This window comes from Ursus arctos, chromosome X (genome assembly GCF_023065955.2).
Source record: "Ursus arctos isolate Adak ecotype North America chromosome X, UrsArc2.0, whole genome shotgun sequence".
In the NCBI taxonomy this organism is placed as follows: Eukaryota; Metazoa; Chordata; class Mammalia; order Carnivora; family Ursidae; genus Ursus; species Ursus arctos.
Window position 1 is genome coordinate 45,189,453 of NC_079873.1, and position 20,210 is coordinate 45,209,662.

Sequence of the window (20,210 nt, forward strand, 5' to 3'; positions counted from 1 at the left end):
ACTATACTGTTTTACAATATGTTAAAGATGAAGGATTTTGGTGTCAAATATATTTAGATCTGTATCTTGGCTCAACCATGTTCTAGCAGTGCAACCGCAGGCCAGTGGCTATGCTGAGTCTGTTTTTATTTTAGCCATAAAAAACGGAGATTAATACATATCCTGAGGGGTGGTTATGAGGATTAAATGGCATAATGAATCTATGTAAGATACCCAGCCCATGTGGTAGATATTATTACTACCACCAAGAGGGAATTTATTCTATAAATATATTGCTAAGCAGCTACCAAACTTACTTAACAGAGTTTTGCAATTCCATTTGGAATTTAAGTTGATTTACATGGAATTAATATATAACATTATAAAACACTGATTCTAAATTCTTCCTCATCTGACCTTTAAAGCTCTCCATAGTCAATCAACCAATCTCTCTCTCCCAACAACCATTATTGAACACAATGTGTCAAGCCCTGGGCGCAAATCCCTACCGTCTTGGAATTCAATTAAAAGAGAATTATATACAAACTTCAGGTTAGAAAATAAATAAGTTCTGGGGATGTAATGTACCACATGGAAAAAAAAGAATTAAATGTGATATGAAAATACTATGAAAGAGAAAAAAATGAGAGGTAATTAAAGAGCATTTGGGCAGCACATCATTCACGTTGGCTGGGAAAGATTCATGGTGATAACTTTTGAGCAATATGCAGGAATTTGCTATGCAAGGGTGAGAGTAACATAGGCAAAGCACTAGGTGAGCACACTGTAAGCCTAGGAAACTAAAAAGTTCAGGATGCTTGGGACATTGCAATGGTTGGAACAGGTGTGGGCGGAGGTAGGCACCAAGTAAGGCTGCACAGTTTGGGATCAGACTGTAAAAGGCCCTGTCTGCCATGCTGAGAAGTCTGGACTTGGGAGAATAGGCAAAAAGTAGCCAGTGTGCACACAACAAAATCAGGTTTGGTCTTCAGGACAGTATCCCTGACAGCAATGTGTAAAGAGAGACTATAGTCCAGAAAATGGTAAAGGAAAAAGTTAAGCTAGTTTCATGGTTCAGATAAGAAATGATGGCAGCTTGGAATAAGGCATGGGGGTGGACTCAGGAGACATTTTTGAGGTAGAAGTGATAGGACCAGGTAACTAAGTGGATATGGGAAGTGATGGGAGAGTAAAGAATTAAAGACTCCATCATCTCTGGCTTGAAATAGATAAAAGACAATGTTCAAACAAAAAGAGAATACTGGGAACAGAACAAGTTCTGGGGGAAAATAATGAGCTCCATCTTGAATGTTTTTAAGGTTAAGTGACCTGTAACACATTGAGTAGTAGAGCTGAAAAGGTGTGTCAAAAGCTCATGAGACAGCTTGGGGGTAGAGAAAGAGCTATAGGAATCATCAGAATATAGTTAATATTTAAAGCCATAATAATGGATAAGATTGCTCAGGAAATGAATATAGAAGAATATGACTAGGACAGAAGACTTGAGAGCACCGAGGGTTAAAGAAGCAGGCAGAGGAGGAGGAGTAACTTAGGAATGGAGAAAGAACTAGACTTATAAAGAGAGCAGCATTATGAAATCCAAGGAAGGCAATTCAAGGAAAGGATGGCTCAAGAGTGTCAATTATCTCAAAGAGGACCAAAAAAGGGTAAGAGTGGATGTGTCAGCAGGAGAATGGTGACATCAGATATCAAGTGGCAAAAGGCTAGGGAATGGGAATTAATACAGTCTTCATTGTTCATGAATAATGGTTAAAAGGGAAGAATGGTATAATGATAATGGCTTAAGGGGATGACAAATTAAAGGCAAAATTTATGCCTTTTAAAGGTTACTTGTTTATGCTGTAAGTACAAGAAACCAGAAAGGTAGAGACTGAAAATTCAAAAAAGAAAGAGACTGCTATCACTCACTCACTTGGCACTCAGCTTACACATGTGCCTTATACTGGTAGAATCGTACATTTAGCAATGCTGGCACAAACTAAGTGCTCAACAAGTTGACTTCTTATTGCTTTTCTTCATGTATTTACGTATATTATCTGGCCAATAAAAATGCACAATCTTACACAAGAATATACAAAAAGAAGGAAATAGTGTGGTGGAATTGTGGAAAAGGACTTTGAGCAACACAGACCCAGAGCAAGAATTTTTATCCAGCACTTAACAGTGTACAGACCAAAGAAAAATCATTTCACCTCTTTGTACCTCAGTTACTCAACTGTTAAATGGGAAGAATACAGTGCATTCTTGCAAGCTTGTGAGGAATAAATGAGATATTTAAAAACCACCTTATGTACAACTTGGTGCTCAAGAAGTAGTAATAATTATTATTATAATCATTTTTCCTACCATTAGAGCACCTAGAAGTGTCACTGACTTTTCAGGATGTGTCTATGACTGAGGGTAAATAACCCAGAAGCACAGCAGCCATTGCTCTACTGTATTTTAGAGAATGAAAGCATAAAATGACATCAGCTCTTGGTCAGACTTTTCAAAACTTTGATCATTCATGTACCACCAACATGATTTCTGCCACATCCACGTACTGCAACTTAACACTTTTCTTTAAATCAACTCATTTTTCTTTAATTGGTCCTATTCTAAAGAATGATAACTGTGAAGTGGTGGGTTTGATGTGTTCTCTTTTTTTCTAATATACATTAACCATTAAAACAAAGCACTCATACCCAGAACCACCCCGTGTCATCTCCCAAACTACAATCTAAAACTGCTTTTGGTTGCTCTACTTTTGAGACCCGTAGGAAGAGATCAGGCTAGCAATTTGTCAGTTTACTTAATTTTCCTGCCATTACCACTTACAAAGGTTTGCAGAACACAACAATGAAACCAACCAAATGACAAAGTTCATGCCAATAATACACAATGAATCTTTTCATGGGGAGTCTTAAATTGCCTAAAGCTAAACGGACAACCCAGCAATTTATCTTTTATTTAATCTGTCCACCCTCATTTTCTCTATTACAAATGAAAATGAGATTAGGAGTAAAGACCAATTTTGTGGGCTACGATGAAGAACAAAACCAAGGGGAGGAGAAATAAAGTAGTGGGTTTTGTTCTGAAGCACTTAGCAGGTCAGTTGAAAGAAATGGTACCCATGCAGATCATCCAAGTGAAAAACTGCTATCTTCAACAGAGTGGAACACTCCTCTATAAAGGCAAACCACGATCAGTTATTAACCAATACCTTTAAATTCCGTACTATAAACAAGGAAGCTCTCCATCACTCCAACAACAACAAAAATCACCAATCAGAACCAGGAAAGAGAACTTCATTCACTGATAAGAACTACAGAGACTTTACATGTGATTTTGGAGCCAGTCTTAAATCCACTATATTAAGAGCCACACTACACACTTTTTAGAAGTTACTTCCTACAATCCACTCTCTTAGAATTACTAACCTATTCATTCAGGGAAAAAAATGTATCCTAAACCTAAAATATACAAGACATTATGGAGAATATGAAAAGATGAAAGAATTTGTTTACTGCAGGAGGTGGGAGTTAAGATGGCAGAGGAGTAGGAGACCCCGTTTTCAGCCGGTCCCCTGAGTCTAGCTGGATAGGTACCAGACCAGCCTGAACATCCACGGAATCAGCCTGAGACACAGGAAGATACATCTGGATCTCTACAAATGAACATCTCCAGCGCTGAGTATTGAGGTACGAAGCTGCGCACAGATATCAGAAGATAAACGGAAGGGGGAGGGAGCCACCGCGTTCGGGAGCCGGGAAGCGGTAGCCACCTGCACGGGGGAGCGGGCGGACTCCCGGACGGCACCCGCGAGAGAATAGACTGAGACCGGTGAGCCGGGAGCGCGTGCCACCAGACTTTTCACGGAACTCCGGTGTGCTCACTGGAACCAGACTGAGACTGGGAGCTCCGGGAGCGCGCGGGGGGCGGCTGGCAGCTGGCGGTGTTAGAAACGCAAAGGACAGAGACACAACGGCCCTGGAAGTGAGGGCTGGGACACCTGGTGTGGGGCGCACATCCCGGGACGCTGCAGGGTTGAGCAGTCTCAACAGTAACGAAGTTAAAGCGGCCAGAACATCAGTGGAGAACGGTCCGTAATCCCTCTGTTCTGAGACAGAGGCTGAGATTCCACCGCTGCTGCTCTGACTCTCAGAAGAGGCACAGCAAACCGCCAAAGAAAGCCGCCAGAGAACTAAAGCCTGGAAAGACCGGCTCACAGCGTGCCCGTCCCCATTCCCCTCGCAGGGGACACGGAGACTCTACCCAAACAGGGTTGCCTGAATATCGGCGCGGCAGGCCCCTCCCCCAGAAGGCAGGCTGAAAAATCAAGAAGCCCACATCCCGGGGCGCCTGGTTGGCCCACTCATTAAACGCCTGTCTTCGGCTCAGGGTGTGATCCCAGCGTTCCGGAAAGGAGTCCCTCATCAGGCTCCTCCGCTGGGAGCCTGCTTTTTCCTCTCCCACTCCCCTGCTTGTCTTCCCTCTCTCACTGGCTGTCTCGCTGCCACATAAACAAATAAAATCTTTAAAGAAGAAGTCCACATCCCTAAGATCCCTATAAAACAAGGGCACACGGCCTGGGTCCTGGTCAATAAGTTGGGCTCTGGACAACCCCACAACCTCTACTCATCAGAATGACGAGAAGGAGAAATCCCCCCCAGCAAAGAAAAGACAATGAGTCTGTGGCCTCTGCCACAGAACTAATGGATATGGATGTAACCAAATTATCAGAAATGGAATTCAGAGTAACAATGGTCAAGATAATGCGTAGACTTTAAAAAAGTATTAACAAAAATGTTAATGAGAATATAGAATCTCTAAGGGCGGAAATGAGAGCAAATCTGGCAGAAATTAAAAATTCTATGAGCCAAATGCAGGCAAAACTAGAGGCTCTGACGGCCAGGGTGAATGAGGCAGAGGAACGTATTAGCGAACTGGAGGATGGGTTAGTAGAAGAAAAAGCGAAAATAGAAAATGGACTTAAAAAAATCCACACCCACGAATGTAGGTTACGGGAGATTACTGACTCAATGAAATGATCCAATGTCAGAATCATCCGCATCCCCGAGGGGGTGGAGAAAAACAGAGGTCTGGAAGAGATATTTGAATAAATTGTAGCTGAAAACTTCCCTAATCTAGCGAGGGAAACAAACATTCGTGTCCAAGAGGCAGAGAGGACCCCTCCCAAGCTCAACCACGACAAACCTACGCCACGTCACGTCATGGTGCAATTCGCAAGTATTAGATCCAAGGATAGAGTATTGAAAGCAGCTAGGGCAAAGAAATTTCTCACGTACCAAGGCAAAGGTATCAGAATTACGTCAGACCTGTCTACACAGAACTGGAATGAGAGAAAGGGTTGGGGGGCATTTTAAAGTTCTTTCAGAGAAAAACATGCAGCCAAGGATCCTTTATCCAGCAAGGCTGTCATTCAGAATTGATGGAGAAATAAAGACCTGCCAGAATCGCCAGTCATTGACCAGTTTCGTAACCACAAAACCAGCCCTATAGGAGATATTAAGGGGGGTTCTATAAAGCTAAAAAGGCCCCAAGAGTGATACAGAACAGAAAGTCACAACCGATACAAACAAAGACTTTACTGGCAACATGGCATCATTAAAATCATATCTCTCAGTATTCGGTCTCAATGTGAATGGCTTAAATGCTCCCATAAAGTAACACAGGGTTGCAGACTGGATAAAAAGAAATGACCCATCCATTTGCTGTCTACAAGAGACTCATTTTGAACCCAAAGATACATTCAGACTGAAAGTAAAGGGATGGAGTAAAATCTTTCACGCAAATGGACCTCAAAAGAAAGCTGGGGCAGCAATTCTCGTATCAGATAGATTGGATTTTAAACCAAAAACTATAGTTAGAGACACAGAAGGGCACTATATTATTCTTAAAGGATGTATCCAACAAGTGGATATGACAATTAAAAATATCTATGTCCCCACCAGGGGAGCAGCAAGATACACAAGCCAACTCTTAACCAGAATAAAGAGACATATAGATAAAAATACGTTAATAGTAGGGGACCTCAACACTCCACTATCAGCAATAGACAGAGCACCTAAGCAGAAAACCAACATAGAAACAAAAGCTTTGAATGCCATACTGGACGAGTTGGACCTCATAGATATATATAGAACACTACACCCCAGAACCAAAGAATACTCATTCTATTCTAATGCCCATGGAACATTCTCAAGAATAGACCATGTTCTGGGACACAAAACAGGTCTCAACCAATACGAAAAGTTTGAAATGATCCCCTGCATATTCTCAGACCACAACGCTCTGAAATTGGAACTCAACCACAAGGAAAAATTTGGAAGAAACTCAAACACTTGGAGACTAAGAACCATCCTGCTCAGGAATGACTCGATAAATCAGGAAATCAAAAATCAAATTAAACAATTTATGGAGACCAACGAGAATGAAAACACAATGGTCCAAAACCTATGGGATACTGCAAAGACAGTCCTTAGGGGGAAATACATAGCCATCCAAGCCTCACTCAAAAGAATAGAAAAATCTAAAATGCAGTTCTTATTTTCTCACCTCAAGAAGCTGGAACAGCAACAGAGGGACAGGCCTAATCCACTCTCGAGGAAGCAGTTGACCAAAATTAGAGCAGAAATCAATGAATCAGAAAACAGAAGTACAGTAGAGCAGATCAACAGGACTAGAAGCTGGTTCTTGGAGAGAATCAATAAAATTGACAACCACTGACAAGACTTATCCAAAAGAATAGAGAAAGGACCCAAATTAATAAAATTATGAATGAAAAGGGAGAGGTCACAACCAACACCAATATAATTGGAAGGATTATTAGAAACTTTTATCAACAGCTGTATGCCAATTAATTAAGCAATCTGGAAGAGATGGAGGCCTTCCTGGAAACCTATAAACTACCAAGACTGAAACAGGAAGAAATTGATTTTTTAAACAGGCCAATTAATTATGGAGAGACTGAATCAGTGATAAACAATCTTCCAAATAACAAAACTCCAGGCCTGGATGGTTTTCCTGGGGAATTCTACCAAACATTCAAAGAAGAAATAATACCTATTCTCCTAAAGCTTTTTCAAAAAACAGAAACAGAAGGACAGCTACCAAACTCATTCTATGAGGCCAATATTACCTTGATCCCCAAACCAGGTAAAGACCCCATCAAAAAGGAGAATTACAGACCGATTTCCCTAATGAACATGGATGCCAAAATTCTCACAAGATCCTGGCTAATAGAATCCAACAGTACATTAAAAGGATTATCCATCATGACCAAGTGGGATTCATACCTGGGATGCAAGCGTGGTTCAACATTCGCAAATCGATCAGCGTGATATATCATATCAACAAGACTCAGGAACCATATGATCCTCTCAATTGATGCAGAAAAAGCATTTGACAAAATACAGCATCCTTTCCTGATTAAAACCCTTCAGAGTGTAGGAATAGAGGGTACATTTCTCAATCTCATAAATACCATCTATGAAAACCCTACAGCAAATATATTCTCAACAGGGAAAAGCTGGAAGCCTTTCCCTTAAGATCAGGAACACGACAAGGATGCCCATTCTCGCCACTATCATTCAACATAGTACTAGAAGTCCTTGCAACAACAATCAGACAGCAAAAAGGGATAAAAGGTATCCAAATAGGCAAAGAAAAGTCAAACTGTCTCTCTCCGTAGATGACATGATACTCTATATGGAAAACCCAAAAGAATCCACTCCCAAACTATGAGAAGTTATAGAGCAATTCAGTAATGTGGCGGGATACAATCTCAATGCTCAGAAATCAGTTGCATTTCTATACACGAATAATGAGACTGAAGAAAGAGAAATAAGGGAATCCATCTCATTTACAATAGCACCAATAATCATACGTTATCTTGGAATTAACTTAACCAGAGACGTAAAGGACCTATATTCTAGAAACTATAAATCACTCTTGAAAGACATTGAGGAAGACACAAAAAGATGGAAAAATATTCCATGTTCATGGATCAGAAGAATTAACATCGTTAAAATGTCCATGCTACCCAGAGCAATCTACACTTTCAATGCTATCCCGATCAAAATACCAAGGACATTTTTCAAAGAACTGGAACAAACAGCCCTCAAATTTGTATGGAACCAGAAAAGGCCCCAAATATCCAAGGAACTCTTGAAAAGGAAAAAGAAAGCTGGGGGCATCACAATGCCGGATTTTGAGCTGTACTACAAAGCTGTGATCACAAAGACAGCATGGTACTGGCACAAAAACAGACACATAGACCAATGGAACAGAATAGAGAACCCAGAAATGGACCCTCAGCTCTTTGGGCAACTAATATTTGACAAAGCAGGAAAAAACATCCAGTCAAAAAAAGACGGTCTCTTCCATAAATGGTGCTGGGAAAATTGGACAGCTACATGCAAAAGAATGAATCTTGACCACTCTCTCACACCATACACAAAAATAAACTCCAAATGGATGAAAGACCTCGATGTGAGGCAGGAATCCATCAAAATCCTAGAGGAGAACATAGGCAGCAACCTATACGACATCGGCCAAAGCAACCTTTTCCATGACACATCCCCAAAGGCAAGAGAAACAAAAGATAAAATGAACTTGTGGGACTTCATCAAGATAAAAAGCTTCTGCACAGCCAAGGAAACAGTCAAAAAAAAAAAAAAACTAAGAGGCAGCCCACGGAATGGGAGAAGATATTTGCAAATGACACTACAGATAAAAGACTGGTATCCAAGATCTACAAAGAACTTCTCAAACTCAATACATGAGAAACAAATAAACAATCAAAAAATGGGCAGAAGATATGAACAGACACTTTTCCAATGAAGACATACAAATGGCTAACAGACACATGAAAAAATGTTCAAAATCATCAGCCATCAGGGAAATTCAAATCAAAACCACACTAAGATACCACCTTACGCCAGTTAGAATGGCAAAAATTGACAAGGCAGGAAACAACAATTGTTGGAGAGGATGTGGAGAAAGGGGAAACCTCCTACATTGTTGGTGGGAATGCAAGTTGGTACAGCCACTCTGGAAAACAGTGTGGAGGTCCCTTAAAAAGTTAAAAATTGAGCTACCCTATGACCCAGCCATTGCACTACTGGGTATTTACCCCAAAGATACAGACGTAGTGAAGAGAAGGGCCATATGCACCCCAATGTTCATAGCAGCATTGGCCACAATATCCAAAGCGTGGAAGGAACTGAGATGCCCTTCAACAGATGACTGGATTAAGAAGCTGTGGTCCTAATATACAATGGAATATTACTCAGCTATCAAAAAGAACGATTTCTCAGCATTTGCTGCACCATGGACGGCACTGGAGGAGATAATGCTAAGTGAAATAAGTCAAGCAGAGAAAGACAATTATCATATGATTTCTCTCATCTACGGAACATAAGATCTAGGAAGATCGGTAGGGGCAGAAAGGGGTAAAGAAAGGGGGGGTAATCAGAAGGGGGAATGAAGCATGAGAGACTATGGACTATGAGAAACAAACTGAGGGCCTCAGAGGGGAGGAGGGTGGGGGAATGGGATAGACTGGTGATAGGTAGTAAGGAGGGCACGTATTGCATGGTGCACTGGGTGGTATACGCAACTAATGAATCATCGAACTTTACATCGGAAACCGGGGATGTACTGTATGGTGACTCACATAATAAAAAAACATTAAAATAAAAAAAGAATTTGTTTACAATTTAGCCTAGGGAGTAAGATTTATATATTCCCGAAATGGTAGCTCTCAGGACTGAAGAGGAGTGTTGGGAACTTTTTCCCCAACACCGTATTATGAAAAAGTTCAAACATATGGCAAAGTTGAAATTTTGCAGTGAGTATGCAAATACCCAGCACTGAGATTCTACGATTTTCACTATACTTGCTTTATCAATCTATCTCATTAGGATGAACTGCTGGGATTTTAAAGATGAGACTATGTGTGATAGAGAATTTTTGTAGACCATAGTAAAGCTGCTTCTTAAAACTTTTGATTGATGGGTCTATGAACAAAAGTAGTTTGGAAACCACAAATCCACACTCAGTGTTTAACTCTCCTCCAACCTACAATCAAAATCCATTCAAATCTCATGGCTGGCCATTTTAGGTCTCCACACCCTTGTCCACTACTTGAATTATATCCTTCCCAGTGTTCTTTCAAGGCTCAGCACCAATCTGTAGAGCCTCCCCCAACTTTCAAACCTTCATTCACAATTAACCATGCCCCCTGTAGGAGCTGTATTGATTGTGATTAGCTCACAGTATCTGCAACTTGGTTTTGTCTTTTATTAAACTGACCTCTGTAAGTACAGAGATTCCCTTTTTTACCTCTGAATCACATCAACAGGCATAGTACCTAGCGTACAGCAAGCAATAAATGCATATAAATAAATGACTCAGACCTGTCTTTACCCAGGAACCAGGGAAGAGTTTAGGTGAGTATGGGAAGGATCTAATCACACTGGCACTTTAGAAAGATTCATCTTAGAGCACTGTTGTTAAGATCATGAGCTCTGGAGTCAGACTGCCTGGGCATGAATCCTAGAATCTCAGCTCTGCCATTTATTGCTCGGTGAATTTGGGCAACTTTCTAAACCTCCTGTGCCTCAGTTTCCTCATTTGAAAAACAGGGATAATACTGCTTCACAGGTTATCGTGAGGATCAAATGAAATAATTTTGTTGTTAAAGCACATAGATTAGCACCTGGAACATGCTAAGCATTCCATCATTTAGTCACTGTCACCAGCAACTAAGTTAATAATGACACTGAGGTAAAAAGTCCTTAAAGCTTGGGTGGTAGCAACGAAAAAAATGAAAAGAATCGTCATGAACGAAGAATCTACTGAAAAATGTTCAGTCAGGAAGGCAAACAAATGAATGTCATATTATTTTTTGCTACTTTGCATGTTTGAGATAGCTCTTTACTAGATTTTGTTATTAAAAACAGCTATAATCTATCCAGCCCAGGCAGAGATTTGATATGCACAAGGAGTTCTAGCATGACTGAACTGTAGCCACAAACTCAATGACCACTTCAAGCTTCCTGATGCAGGTCTTTCAGTCTCTCAGATGAGATTTTTTTCCCCTCCACATTATTCTACTCAGGACCATTTCTTTATGATTCTCACAATTCCCTGTCTTGTCTACTAATTGTGACCACACACCCAAGAGCCTTGGTTGGAAAATGGGTTTGACGTTTTGTCCTACCCAACCCTGTACTCCTTTTTCTTCTTCCTGCCCACCTCCTTTACTTCTCAAGCCTTGCTATTCCCCACACGTAAGAACTTGAAACCTAAGAGTATGGGAAAGCAACAGAGCAATAGGAATGGTGCCAAGAACTGGGGATGCTGCCAAACTGTTCCCCAGGCCCCATATGCAGTGACCAACTCCATGCAGAGATTGGACTTAACTGCCCATAGGGCCTCACATGCTTGATATTCCTTTTTGCTTCTGCTCATTCTTTCGCCCACTTAATGCAGCCCTCCCAAATCCGTAACCCATTCAAATCCAACCCATCCCTGAAGAACTAGAGATCCAACTTCTTCACGGAAGCCTCCCCTGACCATCTGAGCCCACAGATATCACCGAACATTCACAGATACTGTACTTACAGTCTGTACTATAAAGCATAATCACATACACACTTATACCATTAAATAAATCTTTCATGTTTATATATTTGATTTTCCAAGGGCAGGAAACCGTGTCTCACATGTCCCTTAAACCCCTTACTCAGTGGTCTAATACTTGTTGAACAGTGACTCTATCAGCAGGGTTTTTTTATTTGTTTAGGCTAAGGCAGGAGAAGACAGAGCATGTTGAAATAAGAAAGGCTGAATGCACAGATGGGTAAAAAAGCGCACAGGGTCAAAATGGGGGGTAAAAGTTGTACAAGCAAGGTATTTGATTAACATCTGTTTAAATGATTTGCTGCCAGGCTGGAAAGAGACATACGGAAGAGATGCCAACTAGAAAAATTTGGAAAAAGGTATTTCAGTTTGAGGCAGAAGACAGCAGGAGAAAATGGGGCCACAAAAGAAGTTTGGCTAAAACCCAGATATAGGCCACTGGATAAGTGAAGGTAAAGGGAGTTGATGGGATGACATGGGTAGAGATGTGGTTGTGTTGGTGAGCGAATCGGTAGGGGGTGGTATGAAAGGGTGGGTAGATGAGTAAAATGATAAAGGATAGTCAGGCAAGTGGGTTAGCTGGTTAGGCAGTGAGTGAGTAATGGGGGACAGGTTAGTGGGTGGGTGGTTAGGTGTTTAGCTGGGAGGGAATAGGTGTGGGGCTTATTATTTAAGATCCGGCCCCTCCCTCACCTTGACCCGGAAGCGGATGAGTGCTAGCCTCACGCAGTGGCTCAGGCAGGCCGGTGGCAGGAACCAGGCCCGTGGAGGAGGGGTGCCCTTGTTGCCCACGTGTCCCACGATCAGTTGCGCTGTCTGCCGCTCGGCCTGGCACCGACGGCCCCACTCGGCCAGCCGGTCCTTTCCCAGGCCCCCGGGGAACATGACCACCAGCTCCAAGCCGTCGCCGCCGGGATAGGCACAAGCCTGGCATAGCGCTGACAAGTAGCCCAGCATGGCGTTCCATTGGCCGCCACACACCCAATCCGTCTGGTAGCCACCATAAAGCCGCGGAAGCGCCGAGCCCGCGTCCACAAGCACCCGGGCCCCGGGCAGCGGAGGGGGCGGCGGCGGCGGCGGGTGCAGCCCAGGGTGCGCCTGGCCGTGGTGGTGGAAGTGGTGAGCGGGGTGATGGTGCCGAGGCCCCGCGCCCCCGGAGCAGGCACCCAAGGCAGCGGGCGGGAGCGGCGGTTGCAGAGGCGCGGAGCCCCTGGCGGCGCGTGGAGCCCCGGGCGCTAGCGCTGCCGTAGGCGGCAGCTGACGATGCTGGTGCTGTTGCTGCTGGCGCGAGACCGTGCGCGCGAGTTTGAGGAGGTCCACGGGCACCACGGCCCCGGGACAGCGCTTCTCCAGGAACTCTTGGAAGCCCTGGACGCCCATGCTTCGTCGGTGGGCAGAGGAGACGGCGGCTGCGCGAGCAGGTTAGGCGGCGATCTGGGCGCGAAGCTGGGGGCGGGCGCGTGCGCACTCCGCGGGGGGCGAGGGGGCGGGAAAAGGATTCCCGAGGGGAGGGGTGAGTGAGCGAGGGGATGAGGGCGGGGTGGGGAGGAGACCACAGATTGGATTTGGGTGGGGAGAAGGAGTGAGGCCGACCGGACTCAGGAGAGGCTGGGAGGATAAAAGCGATGACGGGCTCTAGTGACTTCTCTTTCCCCCCCCCCCTCCGGCCGCTCTTCACCGCTTCAAAAGGGGTGAATCCTCTTCCTTCCACCTCCGGGAGCCATGTTGCCTCGTCTTCTCTATGGTACACGCTTTCTAGCTGGGGGAGGGGAAGTGGGGCAGGGCGGAGGGGCATCCTGGGAGTTGTAGTCTTCTCTATGGCTTCAGGATGCAGTCGAAGAACAAGATTACCACCCCTTTCTGCCCTTCGCTGACGGGATCCGAGGCGGCGGGGCGCGATACGTGTTTAGGATTTGCACTCCCAATTCCCTGCATTCGCGGAGTTGCTTTAGGCTATTTACCGCCTTTCCCAGGAAAAGGAGTTTGGGGGGAAGAAGTGATGCATCATGGGAAAGGAAGTAGAGTGGATTAATTGAGTTCAGCTAAACAACGCTAAAATTCCCGAGGAAGCGCATTCTTCTTGGGGGGGGGGGGGGGATATGCGTAGCTTTTAATGAATGAGATGGGACACGTATGAAATGTAAAAGTGCTAACCAACATTTCTGTAGTAATCCACTTGACTTTTAACACCGTAGTTCTTTGAGGAGTTGTTGGCCCCAATTTATGAGTGGTGAAATTGACATCATTTGCCCAACGCAATGCAGAGACAAAGTGAAAATGAGTATCACTTTTTTTCAGAATGTCTTTGGTCAGGGAAATAAGTACCAACACAAATTAAACTGCAAGTGGTACCTTTCCAGTACTCACTGAGCTACAGTGTCCTATAGTTAGGACCTTTGTTTCCAAGCCTCATTGTGAATCTGTCAGGGAGCTCTTGCAGAATAATTGCAAGGGCTGCAATTTAGACGTACAGAATCATAATCTTTTGAAAAAATTCGATTTTCAGCATGCTTCTCAGTTGATTCTGATGTAGCACCAATCTTCTAATTGGTTTTTAGGGCCTACTGTTTTAGCAGGAGGAGGGCAGAAAACAAGATCTGTTTTGTAGGAGCGAGTAGTAGCCAGATCTGGCTTGGAACATAATGAAAGATGGGAGATAATGGCAGGTAGAGTTAGAATGCAAAAGTGCAGAACCCAAGAGTAGTCAAGATGAATGAAGTTTGAGAACAGTCTAGTAGGATGCAAAAGCTGAAAATGCTTCAAGCTCCGTAAAGGAATTTATTAGAAAAGAATAGTGCAGATAGAACAAGCTAGATTGGCAAGAAATAAATAGATGGTGAAGCAGTGCACATAGATAACTCTTGAAAACAAGCAGTGAAAGGAAAGAGCAAAGGCTTGAAGGGATGAAAGATGGAAAGAATAGAGGTTTTCTAGAACTTTGAACACCTATTGGATTGTCTGTCGGCCCTCCTTTTCTGAGGATTGACCCTCCTCCCATTGACAGAGTTACCGCAATAACTGTCATGTTCTTATAACCATAGCTGAATGGGTCAAAGGTAGACAAACAATCCAAGCTGGGTCAGTCAGAATCTCATTCCCTAGAAAGTTGGAACTGGACCAGAGAGATCAGTTTTTCTCTAAGCGTAAAACTTGGAAGCTGTCAGCAATTTTACCACCAGAGGGACAGACATATAATATACTGGTCTACAGAAAGAGAAGAAAAATGTAGATTCTCAGCACAGAGATGAGAGATAGTCTTTGTGTCTAAGTTCCAGGTTCTTTATCATTCCTGAAGCATTCTTGGTCCTTGGTTTCTGTGAGGCAACCCCATATCCTTACTATTACTGCTTTTCAGACAGAATCAGGTTAGAAACTACTTATGACCAAAACCAAAACAAAACAAAAACAAAACCTTCAAGAACTGATATGAGAAATGGAGTGTGGCAATTTACAGACCCTAACATATGGAACTGGCAGAGATTGGAGATCTCCCACATCAGTTAATGAGAAGTTGGCATTCTGTGTTATTTGACGGTGAAGCAGTTACTTATTGCTCTTGGGACTCAAAACAGAGCAGCCCTCCTGCCTTTATCAAGAGATCTGCAATTGCTGAGTGTCAGATATTCATGGGCTTTGCTGACTTAGAGCAGAACTCTCTTGTGTCAAACGTTTCACTGATTAGGAAATGGGCATCTAAGTAACTGGAGTGAGGTTATCTGTATAAGCCTCCATAGATTCCTTGTTCTCCAAATCCGCCAAATGTGATGACGTCTCCCTCTCTAAATGCATTCAGCTGGAATGCAAGGAAGAGAGGACAGGTGTAACATACCCAAAGCAGATTAGAAAAGAGAAATGGGGCACCTGGGTTGCTCAGTCAGTTAAGCACCAGATTCTCGGTTTTGGCTCAGGTTGATCTCAGGGTCATAGGATCAAGCCCCACATTGGGCTCGACACTCAGCAGAGTCTGCTTCTCCCTCTCCTGCTCTCCCACTCCCATAAATAAATAAAATCTTGAGAGAGAGGGAGAGACAGACACACCTTATAGCCTTGAACTCAGCCTATTATTATCTACCCAAGCTGTGAACTGGAGACCTTGAGCAGAATGCCAGGGGGAATAAGCCATTATCCCATCATTAGGTGGAATGCTAAGAGATAGAAGCTGTGGGGCGCCTGGGTGGCACGGCGGTTAGGCGTCTGCCTTTGGCTCAGGGCGTGATCCCGGCGTTATGGGATCGAGCCCCACATCAGGCTCCTCTGCTATGAGCCTGCTTCTTCCTCTCTCACTCCCCCTGCTTGTGTTCCCTCTCTCCCTGGCTGTCTCTATCTCTGTCAAATAAATAAATAAAATCTTTAAAAAAAAAGAGAGATAGAAGCTGCAACAGGATGAGCCAGGTTATTCCCTTTAGGAGAGCTGAAGATTCAAAGAGCATAATTTGACAAGATTCTTGGACTTGTTATTAGCATTCTGAGTCCCCTCAAATGAAATCCACAGGCAGTCAAATGAGGTTTTGAGGAAGTTGTATCACTAGAAAATCATATCTAGTGAATAGGGACCATGAGTCAGAACAGTGATTTTCAAAGTATGGTCCCTGGACCAGCACATCAGCATCAGCTACAAACTCTTAGAAATTCTCAGGCCTCACCTCAGACCTCCACAATCAGAAACTCTGAGTGTGGCTGGCAATCTGTGTTTTAAGTAATGTCAAAGATAAACAAAATTCGACATTAGTTAAAGCAGTGAAAACTGGGTGATAGGTATTGAGGAGGGCACTTGTTGTGATGAACAGTGGGTGTTACATATAAGTGATGAACCACTAAATTCTCCTGAAACCAATTTTACCATTTATGTTAACTAGAATTTAAATAAAAACTTGAAATAAAAAAAAGCAGTGAAAACAGATTTTATTCAATAACTACTGCCAGTAGGGGGAAAAGCTGGGCTCCGTTCCCACTTGTGCAGAGGTGCCTGGGCGTTTTAAAGGGAGGATGAGGGAGGAGAGAGGAGGAGGCAGGGGCTCAAGTAGAGCCAGGAAAGTGAAAAATTACAAAAAGTGGCACAGAGACTTCAAGATTGAGGCCCTAGCCTTCCTGATGATTACTTTTCAAAGGAATGGCTCTCTGGTCCTTAATAAATATCCTTCTGAGTTGCAAGAGATGCATATACATCTCAAGGGGACAGGGGAAGAACTCACAATTGTAAGCCCTTTTTAGTAAATGCTCTATAAAGAAGGGAGGTCAGGGGTCTATCTTTAAGTATTGGCTGGAGCAAACTATAAATTCTGTTGAAAGTCCTGAGCTTTCCAGATGGGAAATGGGTCATGTCAGGGACTAGCCCTAGGCTACTAGAAGCCGTACTAAAGTTTGGTCAAGTCTCTTGGTGCAGGTGTTTGAAGGGAGTGTTTGTGTTGAGAATAGTTTTTGCAGGTTTCTCACCTCCAGGTGACTGTAATGCACTCTCAAATTTGAGAATCACTGCTGTTCTAGAACAAGCCCCAGGCCCAAGTACAGACTGGTTAAGTGAGAAGGTGCATCAGTTAAGTTGACTCCCATTAAGTTTTGCTATGCCTGAAATTTATTTCCTTTATTCCTATCCAGGTGGAAATGGTGCATACTTGGACCTGGTGGCTGATAATGATGTGCCCCTCTCCTTTCCTAAAAGGGAATTTTGATTGTGGTTAATCTATTTCTCTATTTCTCATTTTAGATCTGTTGGTGGCAGTTAAATTTACTAAAGGTTGCAGGATCAAGAGGAGCCACATTTAGGTCGTCACTGAAGTAGATGAGGAAGGGGCAGGTCTATGCCATGCTGTTGTTTCCGGATGCAAAAGTTGCATGTGACTTGCACTTATCCGTGGATTCTGTTAGATATGGGCATTTTTGGAATTGTAGATATGGGGAAAATGGCAGTGTTGATGGGCAGTTAAGAGGATGAGCATAGGTAAACATCTGTTGTTTTGTCTTCCCAGCACCCCTTTTCTACCACCTTCTCTACCTTATCCTCATGGTTGCAGCAAGAGCCATCCTTTATGTACCTTCACAGAGAATTTGGGATTGAGCTGGAGAAGAGATGAAAAATCCTGGCTGCATTAAAGCACCTGATTTATTTATTCCTAAGGTCTGTCTGCATTATCCCTGGGTTTTGTAAGACACCACCATCTTTATAATAAATTCCTCTTTTGCTTAAACTTGTTCAAATTGTATTTCTATTACTTGTACACAAGAGTCTTAACATACCTAATACAGAAGAAACTTTATGCTGAATAGGCCAGAGAGAGTAGAGATAACATAGGCCAAAACCCTGAAAACAGAAGGGGATAGTAGATGTCACAGAATAGTAGTTAAGTTGTGTGCTTTGGAGCCAAGATCTGGGTTCCAGTACTAGTTCAACTCCTTATTAGCAATCTAACTTTAACACATTACTTAGCCTCTTGATCCCTTACTGTATCTGAAATAGGGACTCATTAATTCATTCAACAGATTTAGTACCTACTGCATGCCAGGAATGAAGCTGGACACTGGGAGAAAGCAGTTTTTTGGCAGTCGGGGAGCTTGGAAGGGAGGTGGTAACAATACTTACCTCAGAAGCTTATGGAGATTAAATGTAGAGTGCTTAGCATAATAACTGGCACAGTACGCACCTAATTAATGTTCATTCTTATCATGAAGGGTGGAGAGAAGCATAGTTTGCCTGGAGAGTGCACACTGGACTCAATCTTCCGATATCTTGCACTTAAGTAGCAACTAGCTGTTCAGTTTCTGCAAGGGGCCCACTTAGCTTTCTCTATTGCCCAGAACCTTGAGGCCTGAGAGGCTATAAGCTCACATGGTCATAGGAAATAGTTCATTAGAAGGTCTAATGAGGCTGCCATATTTCTTGTTTTTCTTGAACCAACAACTGGCTAATAGCAGGCAGGGAAGTCATTTGATTAGTAAACAATGACAGTGGTTCTCAACCATAATTACATTAATACGTGGATGTAACAATACTGGTTGTAGGGATGGGACACATTTTTTATTTTAAATTGTGGTAAAATATATACAACAAAATTTACCATCTTAACCATTTTTAAGTGTACAATTCAATAGTGTTAAGTACATTCACATTGTTCTGCTCCCCAGGTGATTTTAATATGCAGTCAGGGTTGAGAATTTCTGAGCTGGAATGGAGAAAACTTACAAATACTGGTTTAATTCCCGAGGCTATTTCTTCATTTGTAACACGCATGTGAGCTAGTCCTTTCCAATTCTTCATCTATCTCTCACAAGGTCCTGCTCCTATTTGGACCATTACCTAATGCTTTATTTCTCTCTTGAGCTTCTGTTGTAAGACCCCCCCCCCCCACCCTCTTTTCCCCAACCACTACTACTACTTCAGCTCCTTCTAAACTCTTCAGGCACAGACAAATCTGCCATCTCATTCTTTTATCTAGTGGTGCACATTTTAAATGGGTTTTATATTTTCTTATCTCCCAACTTAAACACTTTCACCTCTGGACCTCACTCTGTTACATCATCTAGGACCTTTCTCTTCCTAATACCTAATCTCTTCCACCAACAGATCTCACATTGACTCACAGGTTGGGTTCAGTTTTGTTACCTGTTTCCTCTTCTCTTAAAATAGTGATAATGTAAGGTCCCTTGAGTAGTCATTACTATTATTTGAGCAAACCTACTATGGGCCAGGTATAGTGCTAAGCCCTTCATATGCTTTTTCCTTTAGTCTGGAAACAACCCAACTGAGGCAGCTATCCTTTTTACAGAAGAGGAAACTGAAGTGGAAAAATTAAGCAGTTTTCCCAAGTTCACAAAGCCAGAATACAAATCTGGGTCTGTTGGACTCTAAAAAGTCTATCTGTATTAACTGTAATAAGAATGAGGGCCCATTTCCAAACCAGCCTGATTTCTCGAGTACAAATTTAGTGTGAAAGTCACCAGAGATATTTCACATACAATAAACATAATTGGCAAATTAGGGACAGAGGTAGCTGCTTTTACATATCTCATTTAATACAACAACCTCATTTTACAAATGAGACAGGAGGTTTGAGAGGTCTAGGAGTCAAAACCCATGCTTGTTCCACTATGTACCTTGCATCCTCCCTTTAGGGGTCATCTAAGATAGAATGCCTCAGAGTTACTGAGTCAATAAATGAAGGTAATAAAGATTTTTTAAAAATATTTTTTTATTTTTATTTTTTATTTTTTTTAAAGATTTTATTTATTTATTCGAGAGAGATAGAGACAGCCAGCGAGAGAGGGAACACAAGCAGGGGGAGTGGGAGAGGAAGAAGCAGGCTCATAGCGGAAGAGCCTGATGTGGGGCTCGATCCCATAACGCCGGGATCACACCCTGAGCCGAAGGCAGATGCTTAACTGCTGTGCCACCCAGGCACCCCTAAAAATATTTAAATCCTCAGCTAATCTTGGATATTTTTGATAGGCCTCTAACTCTTCCTCCCGGGCTGGTTGCATAAACATATGCAACAATTCTTCTAAGTTATTAAGTGGACAAGTGATCAGACCTCATTTGGCCATTTCCCAAGTCACTGTAGTGTGGTAAA

At 42.8% G+C, this 20,210-nt stretch overlaps 1 protein-coding gene and 1 long non-coding RNA gene across 12 annotated transcripts in view; one reads left to right on the forward strand and one right to left on the reverse strand.

The window, feature by feature from the left end:
- The window catches only part of FAM120C (family with sequence similarity 120C), a 120,963-nt gene extending 107,817 nt beyond the window's left edge, over positions 1–13,146 (reverse strand). For 4 of the 11 annotated variants that reach the window (XM_026488663.4, XM_026488664.4, XM_026488662.4 and 1 more), the window contains exon 1: positions 12,343–13,112. In XM_026488663.4, coding sequence (XP_026344448.2) covers positions 12,343–13,029 — 687 coding nt within the window. In that variant the 5' untranslated portion in view covers positions 13,030–13,112. Of the gene's footprint in view, positions 1–12,342 lie in introns of all 11 variants that reach the window. The other 7 variants (XM_026488660.4, XM_026488666.4, XR_006408418.3 and 4 more) reach the window with 6 other exon arrangements.
- Positions 13,147–13,183: 37 nt separating this feature from the next.
- LOC130543636 (uncharacterized) lies at positions 13,184–17,834 on the forward strand. The gene is made up of 2 exons (XR_008959134.1): positions 13,184–13,393; positions 17,616–17,834. It is a non-coding gene; the product is annotated as an uncharacterized LOC130543636 (long non-coding RNA).
- Positions 17,835–20,210: the final 2,376 nt, after the last annotated feature.